The 12,469-nt window shown below is 52.0% G+C and overlaps 1 protein-coding gene across 2 annotated transcripts in view; it reads right to left on the bottom strand.

The window, feature by feature from the left end:
• The window catches only part of NRBP1 (nuclear receptor binding protein 1), a 43,610-nt gene extending 31,232 nt beyond the window's left edge, over positions 1-12,378 (bottom strand). For both annotated transcript variants that reach the window (XM_074582366.1, XM_074582367.1), the window contains exons 1-2: positions 12,243-12,378; positions 11,814-12,036 (exon numbers count right to left, since the gene is read on the bottom strand). In XM_074582366.1, coding sequence (XP_074438467.1) covers positions 11,814-12,020 — 207 coding nt within the window. In that variant the 5' untranslated portion in view covers positions 12,021-12,036; positions 12,243-12,378. The remainder of the gene's footprint in view (positions 1-11,813; positions 12,037-12,242) is intronic.
• Between the last annotated feature and the right edge of the window lie 91 nt (positions 12,379-12,469).

Below are 12,469 nucleotides of genomic sequence, written 5' to 3'. Positions count from 1 at the left end.
GGCGCACAGGGTGGGCTACAAAGGGCAGAGCACGGCTCGGAGCCCAGCTCCATCCTGCCAAAAGCAGTGAGATTTGAGTCACACCACCATCACCAGACTGTAGCCCAGTGGCCAATGCAGCCTCTCCAGAAGCATTTTGACAGTTCTGGCTAAACAGCATACTGAGGGACAGGCTTCACTAAAAATTCATGTCTGGTAACTCTCCGGTCAGTGGATTGGCAACTTTTTAAAAAAAAAAAAAAAACCACACACACAAAAGTATGACAAAGGTCAAGTTGCTCTGAACAGAAAAAGCACTGCTCTTGATATCCCACAGGGAGACATGCATCATTCCCATCCATTTAATGGATAATGGAAACGAATACATAAGTTGTCTACTGGGAGCACAAAGGGACAAATGCTTGGTTTCATTTGGTGCTTCACAACAAACAAGCAACCCAATGGAGCCAAAGAGAGTTCAGTATTACTGAGCTGAACTATGGAAGTAGGAAGAGGCAACGAACTCCCCATCCCTAATTCCCAGAGAGAAACAGAAACAGCACAGCAAAATAAATAAGGGAGTAGGGGAGAAAACCCAATATCCTACAAGGAGAAACCATTCAGATATAAGTCCATCAGGAAAGTTACGGTAACTCTCCAGTACCTCTGTATTTACTGTACTATTATCACCCCTGTATCATTATTAAAACCCTCATCAAACACACAACAGCAAGGACATACCACAGACAGTTCATATCCCCGAGAACAGCCGGAAATAAAACTGACCGTGAGGTTCTGGAAGTTCTCAGCACAGAACCCAAGGGCAGTAAGCTCAGATGAGCGCCAGTAATGCAAAACACCACAACAAGGGGAAACACCAGGCAGGATAAACTCCAAATTAGCTACTTTCACTCTGCACTAGCCCATCCTGTTATGCTGTGACACTTTTCACCTGGTAAAGCAATCTTCAAATCACTGCAGGTAACTCTGAAAAACATCACTTCGTCTTAGGAGGCATTAAAAGCTCAACAGTAGGAATTACAGGGAAAGGAAGAGAAAATGTCATAAAAATTGGTATGCTGCTGTAAGTACAAATCTTAAATAGGCTTACAAAAATCACTCATGGCACACAGAATACGAATAGAAAGTAATTATTTCGTGTTTCTGATAATACAAGAGCAAGAAAGCAGGCAATGAAGTGATCAAACACTGTATTTTAAAGCGAATTATGAGGAAGCATGTGATCCTGACACATATACATATATATGTATATATACATATATAAAAAAAAAATTAAACTGTAAAGCTGACTACCACGGGATATGTGTCAGAAGTAAAAATGGCTGCAAGTTGAGACTAAGCTAGCTATCGGAAATGTGTGCATTTGTAACTACTAAATACAACAGTCCAAATCAGTACCTGGCTCAAATTGCCTCAACTCGTGATTACTGTGAGAGCATGTCACAGCAAAACATCTTAGTGTTTTTTCCATTCTCTCCTATTCCCTTTCTTATTTGGTGGTTTAACAGCAGGAGCTCTGGCTCTGCCACCTAAACATGAAAAAGTTAGAGCAGAATTCCACATACTCACGAGATACTCATTTTCTATCCAGAACGGGTAGTATTATAATTATACATTTTCTCTTCATTCTTGCTACTGCTGTAATTACAATTTTAAAAGCTGTATTTTTCCACCTTCTGCGTTGTAACAGTTGTTCACTCAACTCCAGGCAGAGCTACAGAAGTCTCCCTGAATTAACAGGCCAGAAAAGTTTCATCAAACTCCTGTGGAAAGGAATCTGGGCAGGGGCTATTGAAAGCAGAAGCAAGAACCACATCAGTGATCAGAGGAACCACAACAGGGCAGGGAACCCAGACAGCCTAATCCGCGATGGGTGAGACACTGTACCGAGGGCTCCCAAGGCCAGAAAGGTGTGCAATTAAGTCACCGTCCCAATTAGGAAAACCCACGTAGGCAATTCAACAGGAGAAACCCCTTCAGCAATATTACACAAGCCAAGTGGAGATGCTGTGTAAAGGAATACAGGACTTATAATAGGATGTCAGAGATAGGCAATTTTGGGATTGAGCAGGAGAATTCAGGTACAATATTCATAGGATGTTTGAGGGAAGGGCCCAAAGTGTGAAAAAAGAAGGATCAAGGAGAGTCACTAGCCAAGTCCTGTGCCTGATCACCATCACCTGTACTGCCTTTTTGTTAAATTATATTTATAACTATTTTCTGTGTAACCATGCTCCTACTCTCTGTGTATGTGCACACACGTCTGCTAGGACAAAAGGTCTTGGGGCCAGATTTTGCAGAGACAAAGGGACTGAGAGACAGGCACTAGAGACAGCTGTGAAATGGGATTTTCCCTGAGCACTGACCCTTAGAACCAAGGGTACGGCTATTCATGTTACCAGTGTTAACACGGGATGCTTGAAAAAGCACTGTGCTCCCGTTTGTGCTAACCTGTGTCTGGCTGGCCACACTTTAACAGTGTTCCTGTCCATCAGGATTTGCCGTGTGGCCTCTCCATGGGCAGGACCCGGAGCCGGAGATGTCAGTCAGCCTCTCCCTTCCGCTGGCCCGGCAGTGAGCTCCTTCCCCAGTGCTGACCACCACCGAATGGGCAGCAGCAGCCACCACACTATGATCACTCTCCCTGGGCCTCCCAATGCAGGTCTAACGAGACAGAGCTGTGACGAGGGGAAGGCTTTGGTGCTGCTGGTAAGCTACGCGCACCACATGAATGCTACAGGCTAGGGGACAGAGTGGCTGGAGAGCTGCCCGGTGGAAAAGGACCTGGGGGTGCCCAGGGAATTGGTTGAGGCACCATCCCTGGAGGTATTTAAAAGACAGGTAGATGTAGTACTTAGCAATATGGTTTAGTGACAGTTTTCGTCAGTGCTAGGTCAATGGTTGGACTCGATGGTCTGAAAGGTCCCTTCCAACCTGGGCAATTCTATGGTTCTATGATTTATAGAACAGCTCTATGAAGAACGCAGAGCAAACACTATCCCTCGATTGCAGGCGTCTGGAGTAACCAGCACCTCCAGCCACCCAGGAGAGTGGCAGGGAGCTGCTCCAGCTGCAGAAGGGCTGAGCAGCAACGCTGGCACCGAGCGAGCTGCCAGCCGTCTGCTACAGTCCACGAGCAGGAATGTAATGGGTCTTCTGACAACCAGCCCAAGACAAAGGCTCAATTCCCTCTACGTCCTGCAGTGCCCCTCGTCTCATTCAAGCACATCTCAACAGTTCTTTCCTTCCAGGAAGCTCCCAGATGAGCCAATGAAAACGTTAAAAGGCTTCACATACTCCCTCTTTTGAGCATCTTCCCAATGGTCAAGTAAAATCATATCAACTACAGCATGTCATTGGTTTTCTCCACCAGCTGGAAAAAAACACATCTGTTGCCAAAGCCTGTCAAAAAGCTGGCAGGCCTCCTAGCACTAGTTTGCTTTGAGAATCTCCACAGTCTGTCGTCATCCAGCAGCAGAATCCAAAGCTCGGAGCATCTCAAATGCCACCTTTCCAAGGAACAAGGCCTCACTTTCACCACAGACAGAAACTCAGATGTGTGATAAGAAAAGACAGACTGGTGCTTATCTTTTACTACCCCAGCAAGTTTCTTTTCAGTTACAACAGCATCTAAGAAATCAGGCTTAAGCATCAGAGAATCCAAAAACCTAGTCTATTGGCATTTTCTCTCCAAGAACCCTGCACCCTGTCTCCTTGAAGAAATGTAAATCCAGAGGTGTGAAAGTCACCAACTGGCTCCAGATGAAGTCACCAACTGGCTCCAACTGGCTGGATGGCCGTGCCCACAGAGTGGTGGTAAATGGAGTTAAATCCAGTTGGTGTCCAGTCACAATTGGTGTCCCCCAGGGCTCGGTGCTGGGGCCGGTTCTCTTTAATATCTTTATCAATGATCTGGATGAAGGGATCGAATGCACCCTCAGTAAGTTCGCAGATGACACTAAGCTGGGCGGGCGTGTTGATCTGCTTGAGGGTAGGTTGGCTCTGCAGAGGGATCTGGACAGGCTGGACCGATGGGCTGAGACCAATGGTATGAGGTTCAACAAGGCCAAGTGCCGGGTCCTGCACTTGGGACACAACAACCCCATGCAGCGCTACAGGATTGGGGCAGAATGGCTTGAAAGCAGCCCGACAGAAAAGGACCTGGGGGTGTTGGTTGACAGCCGGCTGAATATGAGCCAGCAGTGTGCCCAGGTGGCCAAGAAGGCCAACAGCATCCTAGCCTGTATCAGGAATAGTGTGGTGAGCCGGACTAGGGAAGTGATCATCCCCCTGTACTCGGCACTGGTGAGGCCCCACCTCGAGTACTGCGTTCAGTTTTGGGCCCCTCGCTACAAGAGGGACATTGAGGTGTTGGAGCGTGTCCAGAGAAGGGCTACAAAGCTGGTGAGGGGTCTGGAGGACAAACCTTATGAAGAACGACTGAGGGAGCTGGGGTTGTTTAGCTTGGAGAAGAGGAGGCTGAGGGGAGACCTTATCACCCTCTACAACTACCTGAAAGGAGGTTGTAGAGAGATGGGGGCTGACCTCTTCTCCCTGGTGACAAGTGATAGGACGAGAGGAAACGGGTTCAAGTTACGTCAGGGGAGGTTTAGATTAGATATTAGGAAACATTTTTTCACTGAAAGGGTTATTAAACATTGGAATAGGCTGCCCAGGGAGGTGGTGGATTCACCATCCCTGGAGGTGTTTAAAAAAAGGGTAGATGGGGCACTTAGGGACATGGTTTAGAAGTGACTCTTGTCAGGGTAGGCTAAAGGTTGGACTCGATGATCTTAAAGGTCCCTTCCAACCTCAACAATTCTATGATTCTATGAAAAATGATTCGAGAAACTAAGAGTCCCACTAGGAGTGAAAAAGACAACAACTAGGTAAAATAAAGATGCAGTAGACACAGCATTTCATTTAATTTATTTCTGGGTTCAGGTCCTCATAAACCACAGCTCCTTCCTTAACATTTGATAGCAGTAGCGTGGATCAAGAGCATCTGTTGTCCAGCCAGCTAGCCATCAAGGACCCCCTGCGTGGCTGGGAACCACCTGCCCAAACGATAGCAAGGTCTTTCACAGAAAAAGAGAAGCGAACTAACGGCAGCGGTGTTGCCTGTATTAATTTTCTGAACTTCCAGCAACAGTATATGATGAAGAACAGCAAGACTGAACGCCGTACTGAGATATACCCACAGGCACAGTACATACTGCTTCAAACCCTTCTCTCAAGTCCTGCACCTGACCTGACACCCAGGTCCAAATGGAACTCCATCATCCTACCTTAGCCTGCACACCAGTGTAAAGGGAGCTATGAAGGACTGCACCTTTCATCTAGTTTACCTGACAGCAGAAGATACCAGAGACACGAAGACAAGGATTAATCAACACATCAACCACTGTACGCACAGACACACTATATACAAGAGATTTGTCTCCAAAACGAACCTCTCGATCTCAGCAGCCACTAAGTGGGGGCACAATGCGGAAAGCACTGTAGCAGCTGAGCTTGCAAAAAAGTTAGTAATATGTCAAGCACAGAACAACGATCACACAACAAGGTCATTTCTTTCTCAAGGGAAGTTGCTGATGGCTAGCAAGAACTCAGACAGCACCTTTCAGCCACCTCAGAAATCACCCCCAAAATTTCAGAATCTGTAGAAAAGTACAACCCCTCTGTCTGCCACCCACACAGGACAGAGCTAGTCAGCACTCGGGCAAGTTTCCAGTCAAGGGACTGAAAAAAAGCAGGACTGCAAGAACAGTACAAGGTTCTCCTGCTAATCTTGAATGGCCTGACATATCCTCAGGGAAAGGGTAAAGGTGTTTAATCAGAGACCCGTACCCTTTCTCCCATTATCTCTCTTTTCCCCTGTAAGTGCCAGGCTTCACATCCTTGCAGTCTTCTGTATGAGGGAACGAAGCAGCAACTGGCAAGAGCTGTACCACCACTGGCGATACCTCCCAAGGAGCCTGCAGGAGAGGAAGCCCAGCATACCCGCGTCTGCTTGGTCCTTTTCTCTCCCTTAGCCATGACAGACGTGCTCGTACAGATACCGAAATGGGAACCTGCTTGCTCCCACACCCACAATGATACAGATTCACTCAATAGCTCTAAATGGGTTATTTGCTAAGCATGTTACAAAGATGTCAACAAAGTGTTTATTATAAACTCTTGGCTTATGCAATCACACAGTGTTTTCCTACCCAAAAAAGGTATAGAGAAATCCAGTCAATAGATAGCTATCAACACATGAGAAACTACAGGACCACCTAAGTCTGGGCGTGGTTAAGTCTCTCCCACTAACATGAGCTTCACAAGCCCGACACAGCAATACCGGGATGAAAACTAAAAAGATTCTGCTGCAGCAGAGCACAAGTTTTCCTACAATTCTGTTTGGGTGACTTTTCTGTTTGATCTGTGCAGCTCTCAGGGACAGCAGGCTCTCAGTCCAATGTCTCAGTTTCAGGTCTAATACCAGCCAGTGGCAGGAGTCTAAAAATGAACTGCAAGTGTGTCGCTGCAATCCATCTCTTAAGAAGTTTCTATTCCTAGGAGGCATAGCAGATAATTCTGAAGATACTTGGACAACCTAAGAAAAATAAATTATGCATGCTGAGTGAAAGAAGAAAATAGTGTGTCACATGGGGACAGCAGAAAAAGAGGTTTTTGTCAGGGAGAAAAGCCAAAAGGGACCGAGGCATGCACAAGCCTGGAGAGCCTGTTAGCCTGGGGCTGTCCCTCCTATGACCCCCCTAACCTCATGCTGCGGGTCCTTTCTCTGTGCCTCTCTGCTATGAGACAAGATTCCCCTGTTAAAAGTTTATTTTCAGTTCCTTGCAGAGGCTAAAGCCTCACCTTTGTATACATTCCAAGAGCAACCAGGGGTGTGGTTCCCATTGCAGAGAGGGATTCAGCTCAGGTATTCAGCAACACACTCTGCAACACACCAGGAGACCCACACTTCGATGTACACTCAGCAGCAGCAGGAGAAAGGAGATTGTCATGGCCCCTGCAGCACTTCAGGACAGGAGAGACACGCCTGAAAATGCCCACATTGGTCATACACTGCAGGAAAGAGCAGAGCGATGCCAAGTCTTCTCTTGTGTAAGTCATTCAACCAACAGGAAATAAGTATCTTATGGGACAAGCCACAGTGACCCTCCACCCTCCCCCCCGTCCATCCCCCCCTGCAGCAACTTCACCCTTCAGGTGACCACACGCACGATTCATTAAACATTCCACAAAGAAGTGAACTTTGGGGAAGGTAAACGTTGGGAAGGTAAGCGTTCTCTGTCTAGTTAAAATAGGTGCTCAGTTAAAAACTTCACAGCAGCGTTTAATTTTAAAAGACTACTCTGAACTTCCACAGCAATTACACAATTACCACTACAGAACTTCCTTGTGTATAGGAAAAAATTGCAATCAGTGAACTCAACACAACTCTTTTACATTTGAAGTTTACGTAGGACTAGAATAGAATACAGAATAGTTGAGCTGTAAGGGACCTCCAGGAACCATCTGGTCCCACCGCCCGACCCCTTCACGGCTGACCCCATGCTAACGCACGTCATTAAGGGCATCGCCCAAATGCCTCTCCAGCTCTGCCCCGCTCGGGGCATCGACCACCTCTCCAGAAGCCCGTGCCAGGGTCTGACCACCCTCTTGGTACAGAGATGCCTCGTCGTGGCCAGCCTGAGCCTCCCTGGGCGCAGCTTTGAGCCGTTCCCAGGCGCCCTGTCCCCGGGTGCCAGGAGAAGAGCTCGGCACCTCCCTCTCCACGTCCCTCCTCAGTGGGCTGCAGGGAGCCATGAGGTGGCCCCTCGGCCGCCTTCTCTCCAGAGGAGACCAGCCCTGAGCCCTCGGCCGCCCCCAGAGGACGGGCCTCCCAGCCCCTCGCCAATCTTGGCTGCCCCCCTCTGGGGACATCCTGGCCCTTCACACCCCTCTCAATCGGTGGGGCCCAGCACCAGCACAGAGCTCCCGGTGGGGCCGCCCCAGCACCGGACACATCGGGGGGACCCCTCTCTGGACTGGCTGGTCCTGCCATGTGTGACACGGTCTGTGCTCAGTGCCAGGGCAGCTGCTGGCTCCAGCTAAGATGTGCCCACCAGCACCCCGGGCCCTCTCTGTCCGCCTGCTCTCCAGCCACTCTCTCCAGCCTGTACCAGTGCCCGCCATTATTGTCCCATGTGAACGAGCACATTTTCAGTTATATCATAGAATGGTTGGGTTTGGGTTAGAAGGGACCTTAAAGATCATCTAGTTCTAACCCCCCTGCCCTGGGCAGGGACACCTCCCACCAGCCCAGGTTGCTCCAAGCCCAGGCCAACCTGGCCTTGAACCCCTCCAGAGATGGGGCAGCCACAGCTTCTCTGGGCAACCTGGGCCAGGGGCTCACCCCCCTCACACCAAAGAATTTCTTCACAATATCTCATCTAATTCTCCTCTCTTTCAGCATAAGCCCATTACCCCCTCGTCCCATGGCTCCCCTCCCTGCTCCAGAGTCCCTCCCCAGCTTTCCTGGAGCCCTTTAGGGACTGGACGAGGTTCGAAGAACCCCCCCAGCTCTCTCAGCCTGCCCTCCCAGCAGAGGGGCTCCAGCCCTCCCAGCATCTCCGGGGCCTCCTCTGGCCCCGCTCCAACAGCTCCGTGTCGTTCTTGTGATGAGGACCCCAGAGCTGCACGCAGTACTCCACATATATATATATGTATCTCGGTCAGTATAGCTCAGGCTGGGCTGCTGCAGCTGAAATACCACCAAGTAACTCACAACCCCACTCACGCGGCTGCGCTGAGACTCCCCCCCGCCTCCACGACAGCCCCTGCTGACTCGGTAACTCCGGGCACACCCCACCCGGGGCGCTGCGGGCACCGGGCGGGGCTGCGAGCTGCCGTGTGGCTGCAGCGGGACAAAGGGCCGGGTCTCCGGCAGCCCCCGGAGTCGTGTCCCCCCCCCCCCGCCCCCGCTCCCGGTCCCGGTCCCGGTCCCGCTCCCAGCCCCGGGCCAGGCCCCGACGGCGGCGGAGCCGCCGACGACGCGAGGGCGCCGCTGGGCGTGGCCAGGGCGGCCAGCAGCCTATGGGAGCGGGCGCTGGTGATGTAACGCTTATCGCACCCTGCCATTGGCTGTCTTAGCCGTCCTTCGGGGTGCCGCCCTGCGGCCCCCGCCCGCCCCGGCCCCGGAGCGCTCCCACCGCGAGGAAGGGCGTCTCGGCGCCTCGGGGAGGCAGCGGGACCCGCGCGGCCACCGCAGGACCCTCTGCCGCCCCACGGCCACTCCGTGCCCGAAACCCGCCGCCCGGGTGCTGCGCGGGGCGGGCGTGCTCCGGCAGTGCATTCTGCCGAAATGCGCTCATTTACGGCAAATCCCGAGCGTTTACACCCGTTCACGCGGACAGCCCGCCCTCCGCACAGCCCCCGTGCGACATCACCACTGCTCGGTGGAAGGTGATAACAAAGAGTCTACAGCTATTAAAAGTAATTCAGAAAAAAAAAAAAAGTGACGTTATTACATTTCCAAACGTACATCCAAACTCAAAGCAAGTAGTAAAGAGCGTTAACACCCAGGAATGCCGGACACGCAATCTCACTGTGATCACACGTGCTGTTTTCTCCCCAGAATACTGCATTAAGTCCAAGGTGGCCGCCCAATTCAGCGCCCAGCGAGGTGTTGCTGAGGTAATGGTCCCGGATTGCTCCACGCCCCTTCCCCACGCCGCAGCACCTCCTCCCTGCCCAGGGGCCATCGGGAAGAGCCCATCCACCCGTCACAGGACCCCAGGACCACTGACCCGTCCACCTGCCACACGGCCCCAGGACCACTGACCGGGCACCACAGGGACAGCCCCACACAGGGACAGCGCTGGCGCCAAGACACTTCACTCCGGTGTGCCAGGATGCTCAGAAAGTAAAGCTGTTATTTCTAAGTAAACTTCATGCTGGAACATCTGCAGTGGGAGAGTTTACTCCCAGGAACAGATCTGCCCAAAAGCTGAAGGCAGCAAAAAGAGTATGATGTCATACAGTTAAAGTGTGTGAATGCAACTCCACACGCCAGGGTCTCATCAAGCCACAAAATTAGATACAAGATTAAGAGGCAAAACTGAATTTAACTGCATGATCCCTAGAAGCCCGTGTTCTCCATACAGACACAAGACCCAGGGCCCACACATGGGGTATCACCCTGTGGGGCAGTGGTGCAGCCTTGACAGGCGAAGGCTTGAGAACCAGAGGCCCCGAGTTTACCACAGGACAGTCAACGATTCATTTTGTGGCCTTCAACAGCCATTCCTCTATCTGCAAGGTGGAACAAAGCTCCTACATTTAACATACAGAGGCAGCTTTTGCCTTCACACCAACCAGCCACTCTCGTTCTCAAGCCAGAAGACAGTAACTTAGCCATGCTGAAATTTTAAGGAACTTCTTGTGTTTGGGTCTTAATTTGTCTGCAGATGGAGAAAAGGAAATCTAAAGAAAACACTAGAGCCTATCAAACCCTACATTTATGTAGAAGAGTACAGAAAAGCCTGGAAGGAAATTTATCTTTCTATGTCAAAATGATTGGTACTAAATAAAACATATTGAAAAGACTACACGAATGAACATCGGCTTTGTTCCCCAACGTTTGCCAATTCAGCACAAGTCACAGGAAAAATCACTTCAGGTTATTGTCAGGATCATATTCTGGAAGCTAGAATTAACACTTCATACAGATACCCTCCCCATTCCAACCCAAACCATACAGCTTCACCAGAAAAGGCACATTCCTACTACACCATGCTAGGATTTTGCTTATGTTAACAAAACCAAGAGAGCTTTCAAGCAAGCAAAGGTAAGGAACTGCAGGGAATCCTTGACCTTACTTTGACCTCCAAATTTACATCAGAATAAGTGATTCTCTCACCACCACCAGAGTCTGAACTACCCATGTCTACAATAATGGATAAAGCAGACAAACCTCTATGCTCAGCCCTGACTTGGCTGAGAAAAGCTACATCAGCACTTGTGCCGCAGCATTGGAGTTGACGTTTGCTGTCTTTCAGCAACTACCACAGCTTACGCAGCTTGCCCAGACAGCGCAGGTCTTACTGAGCCAACACGAAGCAGAAACCAGTTTGCAGAGACAGCCCCCAATAAGATAAACAGAGCACAGCAAAGGATAGAAAAAGGGAGAAGTCCAAAACAACAAGATCTAATCTACTTCTGTCATCATACAGCAAAATTCTGATACATGCACGGAGCAATGGATGCAAATTGGGCAAGCCAAGAAACAAGTCTGCATGAACTGGCTACTCTTTACCCAACTGAAGGCTTCAAAGCAAACCAAAACCAGGGCATAATCAAAAAGCAGATGAGACTCGGTAACTAGCTGCCTCTGCAGTGGGTACCATTCCCTTCACACTCTCTAACAAACACCAAGGACTATCTAGTCATTGCTCTTCATTATTATCAGAGAAAAAGACCCATGAAACACAAGGCACACAGGAGTGCCAGAGGCACTCCCTGCTCCGCACAGCAACACCACCTGGCCCTGACACCACCGCACAGAGGGGCCGGCAGCACGATGGACACGCAGGGAGAGCGACAGGCGCTGCTCCGGCCTCGGCACTCCGCAGCCCGAGGAGGGACTGCCCGGCAGCTGGCGAAGGGCCATCCATCTCCCTGCGGCCCCGGGAGCATGACGGGCGCTCGGCACCGGGCCCGAGCTGACCCGGGGACAGGTGGGGGGCGGGCAGCCGGCGGGGAGGACGAGGGCCCGGCCGTGGCCCCCCCGACCCAGGCTCCCCTGCGCAGCCGGTGCTCACCTCCTCCCGCCGCTTCTGCCAGCGCCCGCACGGCGACTCCTCCAGGATCTCGGACTCGTCCTCACTCTCCTCCTCCTCCTCCTCCTCCGGGGGCGCCGCGGAAGTCACCGGCGCAGACACCGAGGTCATCCCCGGCCCGGACGATGCCGACTCCGGCTTCGAGTCGGAGCCGCCGCTCGGCACCTGCTTGGACTCGCCCTCCGACATACTGCGGTCGCACAACCTGCGGGCCAGAGGCGTGGGCCGTGAGGCGCGGTGCGGCGGCTGTAAGGCCAGGCCAGGCCCGGCGGGCCGGACCGGGCCGCGCCCCGGGCCTGTCAGCGGGGGCTGCGGCCCGCGCCCGCTGGCAGCACCCAGCCGCGCCGGTTCCGGTCCGAGGCAGCAGGCAGGACAGGGAGGGGGGGAATGTGGGGGGGGTCGCGCACTCACCGGGCTCACCCGGCGCCTCCCGGTCCCCGAGCGCGACGCTGCTCTACCGAGGGGCCGCCGCCAACCGCCGCGCTGCGTAACGCGCCGTCCGGGGCGGGGCCTGCCGCGCCTCGGCCAATCAGAGCCCGGAAGCGTGCCGTCAGCCTCCGTGGTGGCCGGTGGGCGGGGCTTCGCCGTACACAGCACCGTAGAGGGCGCCCGCGCGCGCGCTGTGTGAGGGGCCGTGC

This window comes from Larus michahellis, chromosome 3, assembly GCF_964199755.1.
Source record: "Larus michahellis chromosome 3, bLarMic1.1, whole genome shotgun sequence".
In the NCBI taxonomy this organism is placed as follows: domain Eukaryota; kingdom Metazoa; phylum Chordata; class Aves; order Charadriiformes; family Laridae; genus Larus; species Larus michahellis.
Note: the sequence above shows the minus strand (reverse complement) of the source record. Positions and strands in the feature narration are given on the sequence as shown.